Raw genomic sequence first — 19,454 nt, 5'->3', positions numbered from 1 at the left:
GCAGGGAAACTGTTGTTTATCTCTGAACTTGACAGGGAAAATGTTGTTTATCTATACACTTGACAGGGAAAGAGTTGTTTATCTATACACTTGACAGGGAAAGAGTTGTTTATCTATACACTTGACAGGGAAAGTGTTGTTTATCTATAAACTTGACAGGGAAAGTGTTGTTTATCTATAAACTTGGCAGGGAAAATGTTGTTTATCTATAAACTTGGCAGGGAAAGAGTTGTTTATCTATACACTTGACAGGGAAAGTGTTGTTTATCTCTAAACTTGGCAGGGAAAGTGTTGTTTATCTCTAAACTTGGCAGGGAAAGAGTTGTTTATCTATACATTTAGCAGGGAAAATGTTGTTTATCTATAAACTTGGCAGGGAAAGAGTTGTTTATCTATACACTTGGCAGGGAAAGAGTTGTTTATCTATACACTTGACAGGGAAAGTGTTGTTTATCTCTAAACTTGGCAGGGAAAGTGTTGTTTATCTATACACTTGACAGGGAAAGAGTTGTTTATCTCTAAACTTGGCAGGGAAAGTGTTGTTTATCTCTAAACTTGGCAGGGAAACTGTTGTTTATCTCTAAACTTGGCAGGGAAACTGTTGTTTATCTCTGAACTTGACAGGGAAAATGTTGTTTATCTCTAAACTTGGCAGGGAAAATGTTGTTTATAAACTTGGCAGGGAAAGAGTTGTTTATCTATAAACTTGGTAGGGAAAGAGTTGTTTATCTCTAAACTTAGCAGGGAAAGTGTTGTTTATCTATAAACTTGGCAGGGAAAAGTGTTGAAAGTGAATTATGAAACTAATTCTAAAAGAAATGAGAAGCATGTTTTTGATCAGTAGTAATTTCATCATGACATGGCTATCTTGATAACAAGTCACCTTAGTTAAAGCAGTAATCAGTAGTTGAGCTGTTAAACATCTACCACCTTAGTAGAAAAACTATACAATAAATAACATTTCACATGTAACAAAAAACGGCAAAGATTAATATAAATTACCTTAAACTTGGTGGAAACAAAAATAAAACATGTATCGAGACCATACCTCACTTTCTTTTCCTTTTTTAAAGCATACAAACTTGGATCATTTAGTGCTGTTATCTTTATGAAGAAGAGTTTAGTAGGAATAACATAAATTGAAGAAATGTGGAAATATATATTTAGGGTTTTAACCACTAATTATATTTCTTGACAGTTACATATTCCCAATTTGTTTCCTCAAATTAATCTAAGTTCTGTTTGTGGTTTCACACTATTCATGGGTTAAATTCAAGTTGAATGAAGTTCTAAGAACTTTGACACACTGAAATTTTCTTTTAACATTTGATAAAATAGCAGAACTATGTTTTCTAATTAATAAAAAACAACAACAAGATAATAACAGCTAACTTACTATATTCATGAAACTGTTTTAACAATTATATACATAAATATAGTTTTCTCATTAAAATAAAATAATCCAGGATAATAAGATAAAGGTGAAAAAAACAAAAAAACAATAATGTTTCCTAACTGAAAACATAATGACAAGCAAAAGTTATGATTTAAATCAGTTTAGGTTTGGAGAGAAAACAGTTTTTAGAGCTCACATAATGGTAGATTCTGAATAAAAGTTAGTACTGTTTAGGTAGTGACCCATTAGCATGGACTGTGAATTACAATAATATGTTATATACAGATTTAATAACAAACTTTGGGCTCTTTTTGTAAGATCAATGTTGTTGTTCTCCACCACTATTAAAACTTTATTTCAGCTTATGAACACTAAAAGCATTTTGAATGAAAAATAAATAAAAACACACCATAAAAAATAACAGAAACATAATTATTGGAAATAAAACTATTAAAATTTAAAACCTAGTTGATTTTTCAACTTGTATTCTGCTAACAAGAGCTGATCAATTAATAATCAGACTACATTTCATTGTTTTTAGACATTTCTATCGTGCCATTTTTAAAACAACGAAGTTCTGTCATTTATTATCAACATATTACAGGCATAATAAATAAACAAACGCGCGTCTTTCTTTATCAATAAATCCAGTCTTTTGACAGCAAATTAATCCATTATCCAATGGTCCCCTTTAATCTTGTGAAACTTGGTAGACTAAGGGGATTCAAATAAGGTTTCTTTAATTTTAGATTACTATTGATAAACCAATCAATAAAAGTAAAGTTCACAGGCAACTCTCTCAAAATACAAAAACAAAGGAAACATCATTACTAGATACTGTGTGCAGGGTACAGGTATATGACACAGTAACCAAGGCAAGACACACATAAATTTACTTATTTTTAGGCAACTATATATTTTGTTCCCGGCTGGGACACAAGTCCATCAACTAGTCTGGTCGATGAATTGGAATTTTTGGGATGAACTCTATCAGTAGAACCTGAAAACAAAAATAATTATAACCACGTATTTTACTTTGCATGTGTACAAAATGACATGTTAACCATCTCATTTTACATTTATCAAATTATATATTCCTACAAGAAACTTAGTACTTTTAGATCTCGATGTGTTACAACATCAAGATCAATATACAAGCCCATGGCAGTCACTGTTACACCACCACTTCATAAGTTAAGACTGTATCAAAACGAACAAACAGTGCAATGCTACAGTTCTAATGCTACTTCTCAAACCTATCACCTTTAGTTTCCTTCCTAAATAAAAATAGATATCATATACAATTTATCATTTATGAATTGCAATTTAAAGTATACTTTAAAAAAACAACTTCTTAATAAGGTGATTGGGGTGGGTGGGGTGGAATGATGATCATTACTCTACCAAACTAGTTGAAGGCTAACTTACCATTACAATTGAAAAACAGAAACTGTAATAGCTCCCTCTAGTGCAGACCTCAACAAATCCCAGATCACCATGGTAACTAAAAGTTTCACCGTGGTACCTAGTATGTTTTCCCATTTCAATCGTGTGTAGGGCTGTGCTAAATAGAAATCGCATCTAGAATAGTTCCGGACTCTCGGAAGTCCAGAACTATTTTTGCATTCTTTGAGTACTAAATCAAACCTTGTTTCTAGGATTTTAACAACAGATTCAGCACCTATGTTTTTTTCAGGAATGAAGCACTGTGGTTGCACAACACATTACTGCACCAATTTGTTTTTCTTCTTTCTCTCAATTCAACCAATCAGTATGTGTGTTTAGACTCAGATGGGACCAAAGGCAGTTAGTTCAGGCAATATTATCAAGTGGTCGTTGATATCATGTGATCGTTAACATGCACTTGTTGCTGTAAAAGTAAATAAATATACACTGGGTGCCTCGATTATCTGCACTGGTCAGAAACAGCTGATAATGGATTCGTCCTCTTCCCTATTGATAATTGGTATCTTCAGTATGTTTTAACAAAGGCGTTTTTGTAATAATTCCCAAGGATTGACTTGCATTAATTTTTTGACTTATTTTCACAGGAATTGAAAGGGTGGGAATGCACTTTCATGTCTATAGCAGAGAAAGTGCTAAAATTTAGAAGTCATTTATGCCTATGTTAGTGAATAAATTCAACTGAAATGAGAATGGGCAACCAAAAATAAAGGGAGTATTATAGGAGATATAGTGGAATTGGACTCGCGTTACTCATGAAATTCTGAGAAATCAAACGTGACTTGGTTTTTATGATTATAATGACTTTTATAATTTCCCTGATAATGTGATTAAACAACAGTAAAAATATTATAATTTAAAACAAGAAACTTAAATATTTTGAAAAGTTTTATTTACATTCAACAGTGGGCTAACTAGTGTGATACACTAGTGCCACCCCAACATAACCTAAACATGCCTCTGTGGTTAAAAGATGTCTGCCATGCAACATAGAACAGCGGACAACAACTGAAGTTGAGTGAAATCTTTAAGAAATCTTAAAGTGTATTTTTGTGTGTTTTTGTATAATATGTTTTTAATCACTAATCAAATAAAGTTAACCAAGTTACTAATATTTTGTATTCCTGTCTTAACAGCTAAAAATAAAAACGGCAAGGCTAGGCTTGAACTGGCCGACTTACGATTTGAACGCGCGCCAGATCCTGCATGCAAAAAACCTCGGATGTAATTCAAAACCTGAACTTTTACAACCAACATTAATTTCTAGGCAACAATTACTCCAAAACATGTAAATCATTGTCTGGAATTGTAATGGCACAATTACTTGAAAAAATTTGGAGAAAAGAAAAAATTGCGGATAATCGAGGATCATGAATAATGGAGACGTAGAAAATTGAGGCAATAGTGTAGCCCCCATTTCCCAGTACAAACACTAATGAAGTTAGGTTAGGCATACCTGGCTCCTAAGTTTTTGGGCTGGCTCTTTGAGCTGAAAATATTTGTCGAGGTCTGTTCTAGTGAGAAGCTTTCCATGGGTAAATAAAGAAGGGAACTTTTGAAACTAAAGCTGGTTATCCACTTTTTGTAAACTTTTAGTTCATAGAGGAAGAGTGGACAAGAAGGATATTATCAACATCACCAGCAAGAATTTACCAAGTACAAAGTAAATTTCAATATGCCTGACCATTTTTGTTTTAACAATTAAATCGTACAAAACGCTATCTTTAATTCACTATACTGGACTTCTCTTAGCCTTGATAAAAGTATAAACAGAGTTGATACGGTGATATCTAGTTAAAAACGATGATATTGACACATACTGGACTTCTCTTAGCCTTGACAAAAGTATAAACAGAGTTGATACAGTGATATCTAGTTAAAAACGATGATATTGACACATTAACTTTTATATTTGTTTCTTCAAATTTGGAGTTAGTTTGATTTAATGAAGTCATAATGAAAGGTCATATTCATGGCACGTGACATACCATTATCTCATTCATGCTGACTTCTATTACATAAATCATAGCATTGTTCCTGTAGGAGAAATCTTTCAATTCAAACCTAAATATTCTTTAATTTTGCTACCCGCAGTAGTATTTCTGGTAACATTTCTAACCAACTTCTGAAGCTATTTAAAACCATCCAATCAAATGCCTTACAGGTTACAGATGCCGTAATTCCCCCCAAACACATTTTGCATAAAAAAGTTTAAATTTGAATTTATTATAAATGAATAGAATGATAATTTTTCCAAAGCAAAATTTAAAATTACAATAAAGAATTTTAAAATTAAATCCAAAATAAATACTAAGGAAGAGTGTTTTCTTATTTTTATACAATTTAAAGAGTTTTTATTTGTAATTTAAACACACCAATAATTAAAAAGAAACAATGTTTTTCAAAGTTAAAAGTATAATGAGCATTAAGTTATGTTGTTGATCATTTTTGTGATAGTCAAAGAATTTTAATAAAAATTCTGTACATTGTTTACTATCTTCAAAAACGTATGTATAAAGCATGTGGACTCTACTAAAGAAATAAATATAAAATCTCAGTAGCTAAAGCCATAATTAGCATTGAGAAATCAAATCTGATGATGAGGAACCACTTTGAGGCAATAAAATTTGAAGTCAGCTTGAATGAGCAGTGAAGAAAACTTTACTACAAGTTTAACGCAGTAACAAATGTTCATCGTTTCAACAAGGTTTTGTCCTCATTTTAATGTTGAGAACTGTGTTAACAAATGTTCAACATTTCAATGAGGTTTTGTCCTCATTTTAATGTTCAGAACTGCATTAACAAATGTTCATTGTTTCAACAAGGTTTTGTCTTCATTTTAATGTCGAGAACAGCGTTAACAAATGTTCAACATTTCAACAATGTTTTGTTCTCATTTTAATGTCGAGAAAGGTCATTTTGTTGACTATTTTTATTCAAGGAATTTCTCTGTAATGTCTACAGACCAAACAACCATAAAGGTAACAACAAGGATTTTGGACTAATAAATAAACTATAGCAAACACTTGTATAATCATTGAGATACTAAACATGACAAGTACTTACCAATTTACTTGCATATAATAAAATACAATGAACTCAAATAATTGGAGAGTCCCTAATACACACATTAAACTTATAAAATAGGTAAAGTAAGACACTGTAAAAAGAAACAAAAGTAGGTGATCATGTTCCATTGTTTCACTCAGATGTCATCATATCCGAGTGAAAATCAGAAGAAATGTTGCCCACCTTTTCACAATGTCTTATTTTAATTGTTTTATGATTTTAGATAAACACTTTGGTTTGACATATTTTATTCATAAGCAAATGGTTTACAGCTGAAGAAAATATAGAGGGCTGAGCAGCCTTTCTCTTAAGAAAAACAAAACATTGCCAGTTACAGTGTCTAATTATTCTTCTAGTCACAACATAAAAAAAAAAACAGTCACTGCTTGACACATTTTCATTCCTAATACAGTGATAAGCATACAAGTACTTATGAAAAAATAATCATTTAACATAGACGTGCTATTTTTCATTAAACATAAAACTAAATAAAACTGTTATTAGGGTCATGTTTGAAGGTTTGTTCACTACCCACAAAAGTTATAGACCTTCAAAGGTTTGTCCGGTCGATTCAAGTAGAGTCAGGCATTTTTCTCTGTTGTTAACCCTATCGCCACGGGTATCCTTTACTGCACATGACACAAGGTTTTTGTGTCTTACATTCAAAATTATTTTAAAATACTTTTTGTTTATGTTATATCAATTAGTATAGCATAAAATCTCAGCTAATAATCCATATTTCAATAGTATAAAAGTTTTAAGTTCTTATTTCTATAATGTAATATTTAAAAAAATCCTGAATTTCCCCTAGTGTGAAACATGCGACACATTTTCTTTTAGGTATCTTCTCTATTTTATCCATCACCCCTTCAAAGAAATACAAAATTTAATGTAAATTACTGACTATAAAATCATCATTGATCAGACAAACCATAATTTTTATTGTCTTCAATTTTGTTTGGTTACAGAGCTATCAAGTAGAAAATCAGACCCTTCCTGCCACACCCACCTGTCACATCCTCTCTTTCAGGATTTGTTGATAGTTCTCTCTTGCATTTTATTATATACAACCTATAGCTTTGATGAATTTGTAGTGGCTCTTGTTACACAGTTAAAAAGACAGAAAAATTTTTGCATGTTATTAGTTTATATTCTTTGGTGCATTATTAAATTAAATAAAAACTATTTAGTGTATTACTACCATTAGTATAAAAAATTAGGTTAAGTTTCATTGACAATAAACAGCAAGAAAAAAGAATATTGGGTAAGTACTTTATTTCTTGTTTTTCATGTTTATTCCTTATTTATTATTATAAAAGTAACTAAAATGTAAATAGTAGCTTGTGGGTAATGTAATTTGATAGCATAATGTGAGCTGCATGTTTCCCAAGTGACTTACAACTTATAATGGTGCAATTAGCAGTTAGGCATGGTTCAAAGGGTAATAAAAAGTTAAATTAAATTATAAATACATGTATACTGTTACAAGTTCAAAGCTACTTTGGATAAAGGAATGTAGTTTTATAATACATTTGAAGTCATTCAAGAAAGAAAAATAGGGTAATTTAAATTTATTTCCATTTTTGTTTTGGTGGTTACGAGGTCAGTCAAATTGACCAACCTTGTATAGAGTTAGGGTAGTGAAAATTACAGATAAGATATAAAGTTTTATCTAAAATAAATATTGGAAATATACTTAGGAGGTTTAGAGATTACATAAATGAAATTTGAGATTTTTGAAATTAAGAAAAGTATTTTTAATCTTAACATGAAAATTTCTTTGCACACGAACTGTTCAAAACAAATCCTCGATATAATCAAGGACAAGTCTATTTTTAGTTTATTAAAAATACTTAACTAAAAATATGACTTTTGTATGTGAAAGATTTATAATGTTTGCTGAAAGACTGCCAAATTTCATGATGATATACACACTGTATTAAAAGTTAGTAGTATCAAATCTATAAGGACTTTGAACGAATACAAAGAGGTCACATGGTTGGTCAAATTGACCAAGCCCATGTTGAGAGAATTAACAGAAAACGTTTGAAAATTTACTTGTTAAACATTACTCACAAGGAAAATTTGATCTTCTGATCTGTATAATGTCCATTACTAAAACAAAAGTTGTAATACAAACATATATACATCATTAAAACATTATACATCAGCTCCTTCTGAAGTGCAGCTTTTGAAACAGTCAGTGAATATTATTTTCTGATTAAAGAAACTTATTGAGTATGTTATATTACAACAACTTTGGAGTCTTATGTTGTTACAGTCAATTTCACCACATCCAGTTATGCTTCATCTGTCAATCCTGCATCTTCACAACAGCCTTGCAGTATAGTTTCCATTGCAAAAGGCTCTGACAGAAAACTGTTGTGTCCAAAGCACCCCACTCCTCCATTATTTTTCCATAATTCATCTACTGAAAGAGGACAATAGTTTCCTAGTGCCCATTCCAAAAGTCCAATTGCAAATGCTCATTTCATCTTCCAACTGCTTGACGTATGCACCAGTTGAGTGGGAGGTATGACTATGATCAAGAAGGATCTTCATCTGGAACTGAGACCAACAGAATATGGTTCACTTAGGTAAGATTCCCATTGTGTACTGTGGGAGGTATGACTGAAATCCTTACCTTAGTGTACCATACTCTGTTGGTCTCAGTTCCAGGTGAAGATCCTTATTGATCATATTGTGTACTGTTGCTTAGGGCACATGGAGGCTTTTGTCACTAACCTTTGCATTTGTGGATTCTCATTTGTTTCTAGACACTGCACTTTGCTTACCATGGCTGGGGTAGAACTTGTTGCAGGTCTCTTTCTGGATGGTCCTGGTTCCCCCAAGTTAATCCATATTCCTCATTTTTCCCAATGCTACTAAGCATATGGGATATCCCCAACTTTGAAAGTCTAAATCCCTAGTCTGATCACATCTTTATGTTCTGAGTGTACGAATATTTTGCATCAGAAAGGGCTGTTACATACTCTTTCCAAAACTTCAAGCAATGCCAAACCATACAAACCATTCTACCATGACTTTATAGTGGTTGTGACTGTAGAGTAATATGAACTTGTGTATAAATAATACCGTGTAGTTATAAAATATGTCATTATTCTAAATGTTAAGACATTTTTGTATATTGTTAAGCACCACAGTAATGAATCCTGGATTTCAGCACTATGAGCACTCAAACCACCAGGTGGGGAGCGGGTTATTTAAATTCAAGATCTTACTTCATGTACACAAAGTATTTTTTCAACTCTTCATAATCTACTGTTTTTAAGGTATCAGAAAAACCATTAATAATGCCACTAACTCCTCAGTGTTTATTGAGTATCTCAGAGAAGAGAGCTTAAACAAAAGGCAATTTAATCTAATACCAGAAACTGCTGAATCAAAAGTCTATACATTTGGCTGCTGACATTATTTAATGTAATCTTGTATTGTCATTTTAACAAACATCCATCTTTCATACAGCAGGACTACAGTAACTCATTTAAATAATGATCACAACATTCATTTCAGGTTACATATATAAATGAATATATATAGTATATATCAATATCAACATTAATACTTAAAAAAATACAAAACTCTCTTAACTTTCAATGCCAGAATACTTCATCATCTAGTCATCTTAATTTAACCATCTTGATACAGGTAGGTATTTTACAGTTACATTCAAGATTTAACTAAACTACTTTATTAGCAATGTATATGAATAAACTTGGCATCACAATGTAGTTAATAAGTCACATTTTAATTTCTTTATTTCAATTGGAAATATTTAAATAAATTCTCAATCACCCCTTGTGTGTGTGTGTAACATAACATTTGTTGCTCTGACTCTGATGTCCCATGTTTAACATAAATAACTCCTTACTCTATAGACATTACTAATGCATAGTCTAAATTTTAGAGCCTTCAATCTTCTTTATTTATGAAGATATAAACCAGAAAGTCAAGCCCATTTGCAATGCCCTCCTATCATGTCCTGTCTTTCACAAATTGCCAATAATTATCTGACATTTGCCATTACATCATTTATAACCAACAGAAAGACAAAGTTTTAATTTACCAAATGGCATAAAATGCTACCTAGTTCTCAGGAGAGTTATTATACCTACGGATTCAACAGCTATCGCTATGTTCACATCAAACAGCTACAAGAATTATTTTAAGGCACTTATGCCTTAGTTACAAAGGCAGTGAAATTATAATAGTTATAGGACACTGTTTGCTTAGTGCTTATTATTTTGTTCTTAAGTACATATTTGAAATAAATAAAAATTATTTGATGTTGTAGTATCATCATTACAAAAAAGTATGCTTAAGTTTAATCAGAGTCAACAGCCAAAAAAAAAGTCAAACATAAATACTAAAGTTAACATTTTCCTAAGCAGAACGGAAGTGGGGAGGATGGGTGGGAAATGTGAAAAGAGGTTAGTATCTATTAGAAAGATATTTCCAGTTTAGGAAAATGTTAACTTCCGAAACTATACCTTACTTCCGCTCACAAAAACTAGAATCCAACACTGAACTGGTGGAGGGCTGGTGAGACAATGATCCCCCTCTAGGAAGCACCCAAAGGAAGACCATGAGGTGTGATAAGAAATTAAAAACAAAACACAAGTGGAAGACAATACCACTTCTGAGCCAGGTGTATTCTTTGACCTTTAGTAATGTGTTGCCAAAATGTAAAGGGCAGGAACTTGGAAGGGGTCTCAAAAGACAACAACAAAAATAATAGGAACCCTAGTGTAGAGTGGCTAGGGTGCAACAGATCGTAAATGGGAGTTCAACTTCAACCAACACCTGATGGCATCTGGAATTGTACATCAGCTATGCAGTAGGAAGAGCCTCAAATGTCACTGATCATCAGAGATGGGCAGTAATCTCTGTCTACTTTACTCATGTTAGTCCACGAGTGTACAGTCTAGGAAGAACAAACAGACTCAGGGACCCCAGAAGGGAGCAATACATGTCATATACCCTTGGAGAGCCCTGACCAAACAAAAGAGGTGGGTGGGATCAGAACAAACATAAAAGTGGGAAAAGGAGCAAAGGAAACGGAATTGTAATACAACAGTGGAAATGAATGGATGTAGAGAAACAGACATACTGAAACATCTTTCAGAACCCATGGATAGGCCCCCAAGGATCTCCAAAGTGGGCAATTGAACGTGTCTGGCCCCCACCAACCCTGACCCTAGAAGAGTGGTCACAGTAAGATGAATATGGGAAAAAGTAATCAAATTATCAGGGTCTAATCCCCACTAAGTGAGAACTGACACCAAATGTTGCGAGTCCAAATAAGAAAAGTTGGATGAATGATAATCAAAATCATTATCATCCACAGTAGTGGGGTCGAGGCATACTGAATTCAAATACCTCCCCCCCACACTCACACAAATGTGTCACACATTAACCTTGACATCCAGGGGAAATAATGAATCAAAGGCTTAGCCCCCTGATAAGGGCAGGGGTTGAACATAGGAAAAGGGAGATACGTAGAGTATAACATACCTGAATAACAAATCCACAAATGTCTGGGTAAGTCCCCCAAAATGACACATAACTAAGAGGCATATTCAGGAGGGGGAAAAAATGCTGTCCAAATCCAAAACTAAATGATCACTGAAAACCTTATGAGGACAATCATCAGTGTGTTCTGATTATTGCATGAAAGTTGTCAACTACCAACAGACCAGAGCCATCACTTCATGGGCCGAGAATTGTACTTTCAACCCACTACACGTGGTCAGTAAGAGCAGTCGTAGTCATGACCATCTAAAACTGCAAGTGCATAACTCCCAAAATTGAAAGAGATAAAATACAATAAATCGTAACTCTCCAAGAAACAGAACAAAAATGTAAGATATATTAACTGAAGTAGAAATTCACAAAAATGTGTGGACCGAAAAACCCATCTAATCAGTAGGACTGCCAATCAAGAAGTGCTAGTTATAATAGGGATAGTGTCGCACTCCTATTGGTGGAGGATTGCTGCACGATCATTTGCATGTTATTATGCAGTAATAAGTGGGAGTAGCAAGACTAGTGGCAAGCAAAAGTCTACATCAATAGACAGCCATAGTAAAAGTTGAGAAAGTTTTTTGTGAAGGGAGGTAAGATATTGTTTCCGAATTTCTTGTTTTTCATGTGTATTTTTTATCTATCGTTTTAAAAGTAACTAATATGTCAAAATTAGAAAGTTAGAAACTTATGTTACATAAGGTTAGATCGGATCAGATAATGAAGAAAATAGTAATAACAAAATTTCTCCATGAGGTATGCTCCCAAGTAGCTTGTGCATTACATCATTTAATAATGTAACTTGAGCTACACATCTGCCTTATTTATATTATACAACTTGCGTGATGGGATTATTAGTTATACACAGTTCAAAGATCAATAAAGCAATAAAATATAATAAACTGTTTAGGATAAAAAATTGTAAGTTTTGGTTAAAATTCGCAGTCATTTTTGAAAGAGAAAAAAAGGTAATCTAGATTTATTTTGTATTTTTTTGTGGTGGTTTTATGGTCAGTCAAACTGACCGACTCTGTACAGCATTAGAGTAAAAAAAGTAATAGATAAAATATAAAGTTTTACTGAAAAAAACCTTGATATTCATCTAGAAAATTTTAGAGGCTAGGCAAATGGAAACTGTTAAATTAAAAAAAGGGTATTTTAAATCTTAACACCAAAATCATCTTGCACTTAAACTAGTCCGAGTTACACTCCGACTCCATATATTCACAGATAAATCTTTAGCAAAAATACTTGATTAAAAATCTGATTTTCTGTGTACAAAAGTCTTGTAATATTTACTAAAAGTTTTCCAAATTTCATGAAGATACACATACCACATTAAAGATTATAGTATGTATACTATGATGGTTACATGATCAGTTAAAGTGATTCAGGCCATACAGAAAGAGTTAAACTCTGTTAGCAGTAAATATATGCTTAGAATTCAGCCATACTTACATACTCCATCATAGTAGTTGAATCCCTCCTTTGCTTTCCTAACCTCCAGTGAAGACCAAGCTGAACCAGACAAGAATTACAAAGCATTCTTAAATTATGTTTCATTTATGTTTTGAATAATTTACAAAATTATATGTTTCATATGAAAGTAATACATATATACATATGTGTGTATGTATCAACAGTGGCAAAAATAGAAATAATGTAGCGGTCAATTAGTGAAGACGGGTCAAGTGAGAAAAGGCTTGTAACTTCAGACCGCATTCCAACAGATTGCTTCCAAGAATTGTCAGAGTTCAACTTTCACCAGTCACATCATGCAAAGAATATCACATGAATTGTTATGTGGATCCAACAACCACATTATCTTGCATTGTAATAAGATCTTAAATCATTACACTGAAAAGTTATAGATGAGTCATTCTCATGCTGTTGATTTATACTGGTTTGTTAGATATCTGGATTGATAAAAGGGTTCCAAGTCCTTCCTTTACGAGATAGGGAGACAGTCCACCTGAGAAGGTTTCTGTTTATCCCCCAAATCTGCCCAACTACCACTGACCTGAAGGACTGACCCTCTTGTCAGTAAGGTAAACAGCAGTACCACAATACAATTATCAATGAACTGTGAACAGTCTGTTGTCTGTCTGAAAAACAACTGGAAACCAACAGATTATGTATTGTTGCATAAGCACAATAAAAATGACATCAGGAGCCACACCTACATTTTAAAACTAAAACAACTGTCATGTAACAAGTACATAGTGAAAACAACTGTTTCTAACCTAACCAACATGGGGAGAGCAGAGACATAGTCAAGATGAGACCAAGATCAACATCTAAATAATATTCCTGAATTAAAACAAGAGATACAACAACAACAATAACAATTTCACTTTTGAATTTTTGGTTGCATAAAAAATATATTGATCTCAAGAAATGTTTTTTTAGCAGTTGATCTTAATAACAAGTGATGATATTGCAATAACTTATGGTCTTAATCAAATATCAAACTTTATCTGAAATAACACACAATTTACTGAATTTTACAGTATTTGCTACATGTTAACTGGTGAAAATGTCCAGTATAACACATAATTATAAAATATTAATGCTGGAATACAAAATTATCTTCAGAGCCCTGAACATGTACTTGATATCTTACACTAAGTCTGTGTCAACACAAACATACTATATGGAATTATACCTGGTAAAATGTCATCTAGAAAGACTGATAGTATGTTAATTTCTACAGATTTTACAAATAGCATGCTATTCAATTAAGCAAATTGTATTTTATTTTGCACACATATATGTGCAACCTACAAATACTGTTTCACAGCAGACTGCAATGATTCTTCTGAAAAAAGTACCCGACTTTTATGAGAGTTTCTGTCTAATTCATCTGACTCGAGTTCCCGTCCGTGAAGTTTATGAAAAAAACAACAACAATATTTTACTAGGTGATTGTTGAGTTACACAACAAGTGACCTGACTCTATATTTTTAACTACTGTTTATAAACTGTAGCAAATATTTTGATTTGATTTTATTAATAAATGTGAAACCAAACCTTAGCTTTTATTCAAAATAAAAAAATGTTAGGCAAATTCTTAAACTCTTAGTGTTTGCCGCCTGATTCTAATTATTACATTTGCAAACTATTTTTTTCTGAACAAAACTGTTGTTTCAAACTAATTTTGGTGCAAAAACAGTATCTAAAAGGAATGTCATCACTTAGGTTCTGTGAAATTTAAGTATGATCAAATTTTCAAATATAGACATAACTTCTGTAGAAAATAAATAAAACAACAATTACAGAAGTATGTACAAGTGGAAAACTAAGACTAACCAATATATACATTAAAAAATTTACTACAGCATCACCATTTCATAAAGAAAGTTTAAGGTAATATATAGATACTTACTTTGTGATAAAGATGGCTATTTTCCCAATCCAATACTTTTTCTATTGAATGTCTTGTCTATTAAAAACAGAGATTACAGCATTTTAAAATTTATACAGATACACATACAGTATGGAATAAAAAACGAGTAATTGAAACTAGATGGAGAATTTACTAATAGTACAAAACGTTATTACAGAAAATAGAAAATATAAGCTATACAATACATTAGTATTTTGTATGTAAATTGTCTGCTTTAAACAGAGATAGATACACTTTGCTTTTATGCTCCCATATAGTTTATAAACTTACAACTGTAGAATACTGTTCCAAGTTGTTTAGTTACCTTTTTACCATCTCAGTTTTTATATAAGCCCACATAGCCTCAAGATTGTTCATATCTGGACTTTGTGCAGGCCAAGCCATAGCTTTAAGAGTTCCAACAGCCTCTTTACAGTCAAAATATTGTTTCACCAAGAATGATACATTCTTTGGATCTTGTTGCTGGAAGGTGGGTCTTAGACGATTCGTGTTTCTGATGGAATGAGATGATGGATTAGAGTATGCCTATACTTATCAACAGTCAGGGTGTCATCGATTCTGTGCACATCATCGACACTGTTGGCTTTGATACAATTCTAAATGTGTATTGATCATCCACAATGTTTCACTTTAAATGTTGCCCACTGACTACGATACAACTCTAGTATTCACCATCAAACAAACTGTCACTGATTGTTGCTGAACAATTCAAACTTGGATTTAACTGTAAAGAGCACACTTTTCCAGCTTGGCTCATTCCACAGTTGACACTACAATGCCAATTTCAAACTTTTGATTTGATTTAGTGGCCTCTTCCTGGCAACAACTACAATGTCCACTGTGGTCACTTCATACTGATGTGTATCTCAAGTTCTCAAGGCAACATTCACAATTTTACATCTTTATTTACACCAAGGTTATTGATAAGATTTGTACTTGGCCATCTTTTATCTCATAAAGTACATACCCTGAGATACTTAGCATCTCTTTGGGTGAGTTTTGGTTTTCTATGCTGACCTCTTTTATCATTATATGTGCCAATTTCATGTACCTTCTTCAGTCTTTTATAGAGCTCCTACTGAAACAATTTTGTCATAACCTTTTGCATGGAATACCCTTGAACAGCTAAAACTAAGATTTTCATATGCTTTTTCTGTAGTATTTCAGACTTAGAACTCATGGCTGGATTTATATTACTACTACTACTGGGCATAGTATGACTACCTATAATGGTGTAGCATTTCCCGATTGGTTAGACAGCCATTCACAGTGTAAACTATGAATACATCACTGTATTCTCTCCAGTACAGTTCATTTTCACATGACATGGGGAGACAATTCTGTAGAGCATGACTTTTATAACTATTTCCATATCATTTTCACATTTTTTCCTATACTGTATAGGTAAAACTTTTACGTGTTACTAAAACTAGACAACTCCATGACGGGTGAAAAATCAGCATGAGTCGTAATTTTGTTATACTGAAATATCACTATCACAGGCAGAAACTTTTTAAATGAACCACATTTATACATAATTTTTTTTATAACTACCTTAGTTATGTTACAGTTATCATGCAACTAGGAACAAGATTTCAGTTATTTTATCTGCTCAGAGGGTCTCATGGAATGGTCCCATGAAAGAAATGTTAAGAACATAGTGGTAATCAGCTAGGCTGGACCTTTAACGGTCTTGTGAAAGGAATGTTAAGAGCATAATGGTAATCAGCTAGACTGGACCTGTAATGGTCTTGTGAATGGAATGTTAAGAACTAAGTACTAGCCAGCTAGATTGGACCTGTAATGGTCTTGTGAAAGGAATGTTAAGAACTAAGTGCTAATCAGCTAGACTGGACCTGTAATGGTCTTGTGAAAGGAATGTTAAGAACTAAGTGCTAGCCAGCTAGACTGGACCTGTGATGGTCTTGGGAATGAAATGTTAAGAACTAAGTACTAATCTTCTAGACTGGACTTCTAAGGATCTCAACAGGGATCACATCAGATAGGTTAGGTTGTACCTGTAAGGATCTCATTAAGAAACACACTTGCTAAGCTAGAAGTGTAAGGATCTTATTAAGGAACACATCTGCTAAGCTAGTCCTGTAAGGATCTCACTGAGGAACATATCATATAGGCAAATTGTTTATTCAACATGGTGTGGAAAAAATTGTTTTGTTTGTTACTTATTAAACTCATTCGTACCTCAAACATGTTCTGTAGTTTCTAAGTGACTTGTATGACGGGTTATTAGAATGTGACAAAAAGTTCCAGAGATAACTTACTCGTTTACTAAGGCATATCACTGGCCAAAGTGAACAGCCTAACGTACAACAACAACATACACAGCCACATAATAACCACTTGACATTAACAGGTAACGTCTTCTTCAATACACTGTTCACTCGGGACATTGTAGCTTTGTATTCTTCTGGAGCAACCTGAAACAAAAGACAACAAAGTGTAATAACACTGCACTTTCTTTAAGGCAGAGGAGCATTTCTTTAATATGTAACATGTAATATAGTATATTGTAAAATAACGTACTTCTTCAATTGTGGGATAAGTAGCATTCATATTCCTTTGTCTTAACTTTTGTTTAGATGTTCCAACTACAGCAGGACATCTCTAGAGCCAAATGTGTAAGCTTGATATAAATTTAAAAACAAAATGAATATAAACTACTATCTCTCATCCCAAACATATTTTAAAGTTTTAGAGAACAAAGGTTGAATTACAACTATTACAGATCACACTACAGTAATAATTTCTACTTCATGCTGATGTTATAGCAGCTACTACTGTTATGTTACATAGGATAAAACAGATTTTAGACACAGGCAACATGTCTATATAACTTTAGAAACAACTTGATGTTATAAACCCTCGGAATACTATTGCTTTCAGGAAAAACTTGTACTTTCTACATTAAATATCCAAGAGCTGAAGTCATTAGCAGTGTTACTGTTAAGTTTCATGTTATGTAGTGTACATCATAATGATTTACAAGCTGTGGTGTTCAGTAACAGCTCCAGTGTGTGGAGGGGTGGCAGACAGATGGATTTGGGGGTAAAGTTTTATATTTAAATAAGAAGAGTCATGAAAAGGAAGTCAGGAAGCTCTAAACTTGGAAAATTTTTCCTGCAGAATATTTTCAAGGGTTTTGTTTTAGTACACTCCAAAATATCAATGAGACTCACAGCTTGTAGCTTTTAAATGTTCTCAGTTCTTGGTCTAATTGGCCACAAAAGAAACATGACTAAACAGAGATTGGATGATGTTTTGTTGGGTAGGGCATGGTATTCTGCAAGCTGTAGTTTCTACAGGAAATTTTTGGGGTTGTGGATAAATATATATAGTTTCACCCACAACCCTCACAACTTGGGGGGTACATGAAATTACTTTTTGATGATTAAATATAAATATGTAAAGGTTCTATCTATACAGAGAAAAAAAATTGATGTTATTGATCTGTTGTTAGAACGTTTGAAAGCTTATGTGGTCAGAGCTTATTAATGAAGTTAAGCAGTATTCCTCATCTCGAACAGTTGACAGATGGCAATGAGGTCAGACTATGTGATTGCATTAATTCTGAGCTGGTTAAGAAAAAATTGAGAAGTTTAAAAAGTGATAAGGCTCCTGGGCCAGATAACATTTCCCCAAGGGTTTTGAAGGATGTTAAATATTGGTTAAACGAGCCACTTGCTACTATTTTTTGTCAGCCCAGAGGATTGGAAGTTAGCTAATGTAACACCTCTTTTCAAGGGAGGTGATAATTGTCCCAGTAATTATAGACCTATTAGTCTTACATCAGTTGTGGGAAAAATTTTGGAAAGTCTGATAAAAGATGCTTTGCAAAGTCATTTAACAAAGTTTATAATTTTATTGGTTTCACTAAGGGAAAATCTTGCCTTACAAATCTTCTGACATTCTTTGAAAAGGTTACTACTTATCTAGATGAGGGTAAGGGTGTAGATTTGGTGTATCTGGATTTTCAGAAAGCCTTTGACAAGGTGCCATATAAAAGGCTTGTGAAAAATATTATATATGTATAGGTGTGGGGGATAAGTAAGGAAATTGGACAGAAGAGTAGCTGGATGGAAGAAAACAGAGGGTTGTTATAGAGTTCAGTCAAACTGGATTGATGTCAAAAATGGGGTACCTCAGGGCTCAGTCTTTGGACCTTTGCTCTTTTTGATTTACATCAATGACATAGATGAAGGAATGGTCAATAAATTACTTAAATTTGCAGATGATATTAAGGTCTTGGGTGTTACTAGCTGTGAAGAGGACGCTGCTGATTTACAAAAGGATTTATATCATTTAGTGAGTTGGGCAAATAAATGGCAGATGGGTTTTAATTACAATAAATGCAAGATAACGCATGTGGGTTATCATAATTTATATTATAAGTATAATTTGGATGGGAATAACCTTAACAGTGTCATGAAAGAAAAGGATCTTGGTATAGTAGTTAATCAGTCTCTTAAACCATCTAAGCAGTGTGCTGTTGCTAGTGGTATGGAAAATAGGATTTTAGGTTGTATCTACAGAAATTTTGAATACAAGTCTAAAGAG

At 33.0% G+C, this 19,454-nt stretch overlaps 1 protein-coding gene across 1 annotated transcript; it reads right to left on the bottom strand.

The window, feature by feature from the left end:
• Nucleotides 1-175: 175 nt before the first annotated feature.
• Nucleotides 176-17,357, bottom strand: LOC106474074 (cysteine-rich hydrophobic domain-containing protein 2-like; the record flags this gene model as incomplete). The annotated part of the gene is made up of 4 exons (XM_013934761.2): nucleotides 176-2,396; nucleotides 12,932-12,991; nucleotides 14,859-14,915; nucleotides 17,162-17,357. Coding segments are annotated over 4 exons (364 nt in total), but the record flags the coding sequence as incomplete, so codon positions are not given.
• Nucleotides 17,358-19,454: the final 2,097 nt, after the last annotated feature.

The sequence above is a fragment of the Limulus polyphemus genome, unplaced genomic scaffold (assembly GCF_000517525.1).
Source record: "Limulus polyphemus unplaced genomic scaffold, Limulus_polyphemus-2.1.2 Scaffold6794, whole genome shotgun sequence".
Lineage (NCBI taxonomy): Eukaryota > Metazoa > Arthropoda > Merostomata > Xiphosura > Limulidae > Limulus > Limulus polyphemus.
This window is presented reverse-complemented; position numbering and strand designations above follow the sequence as displayed.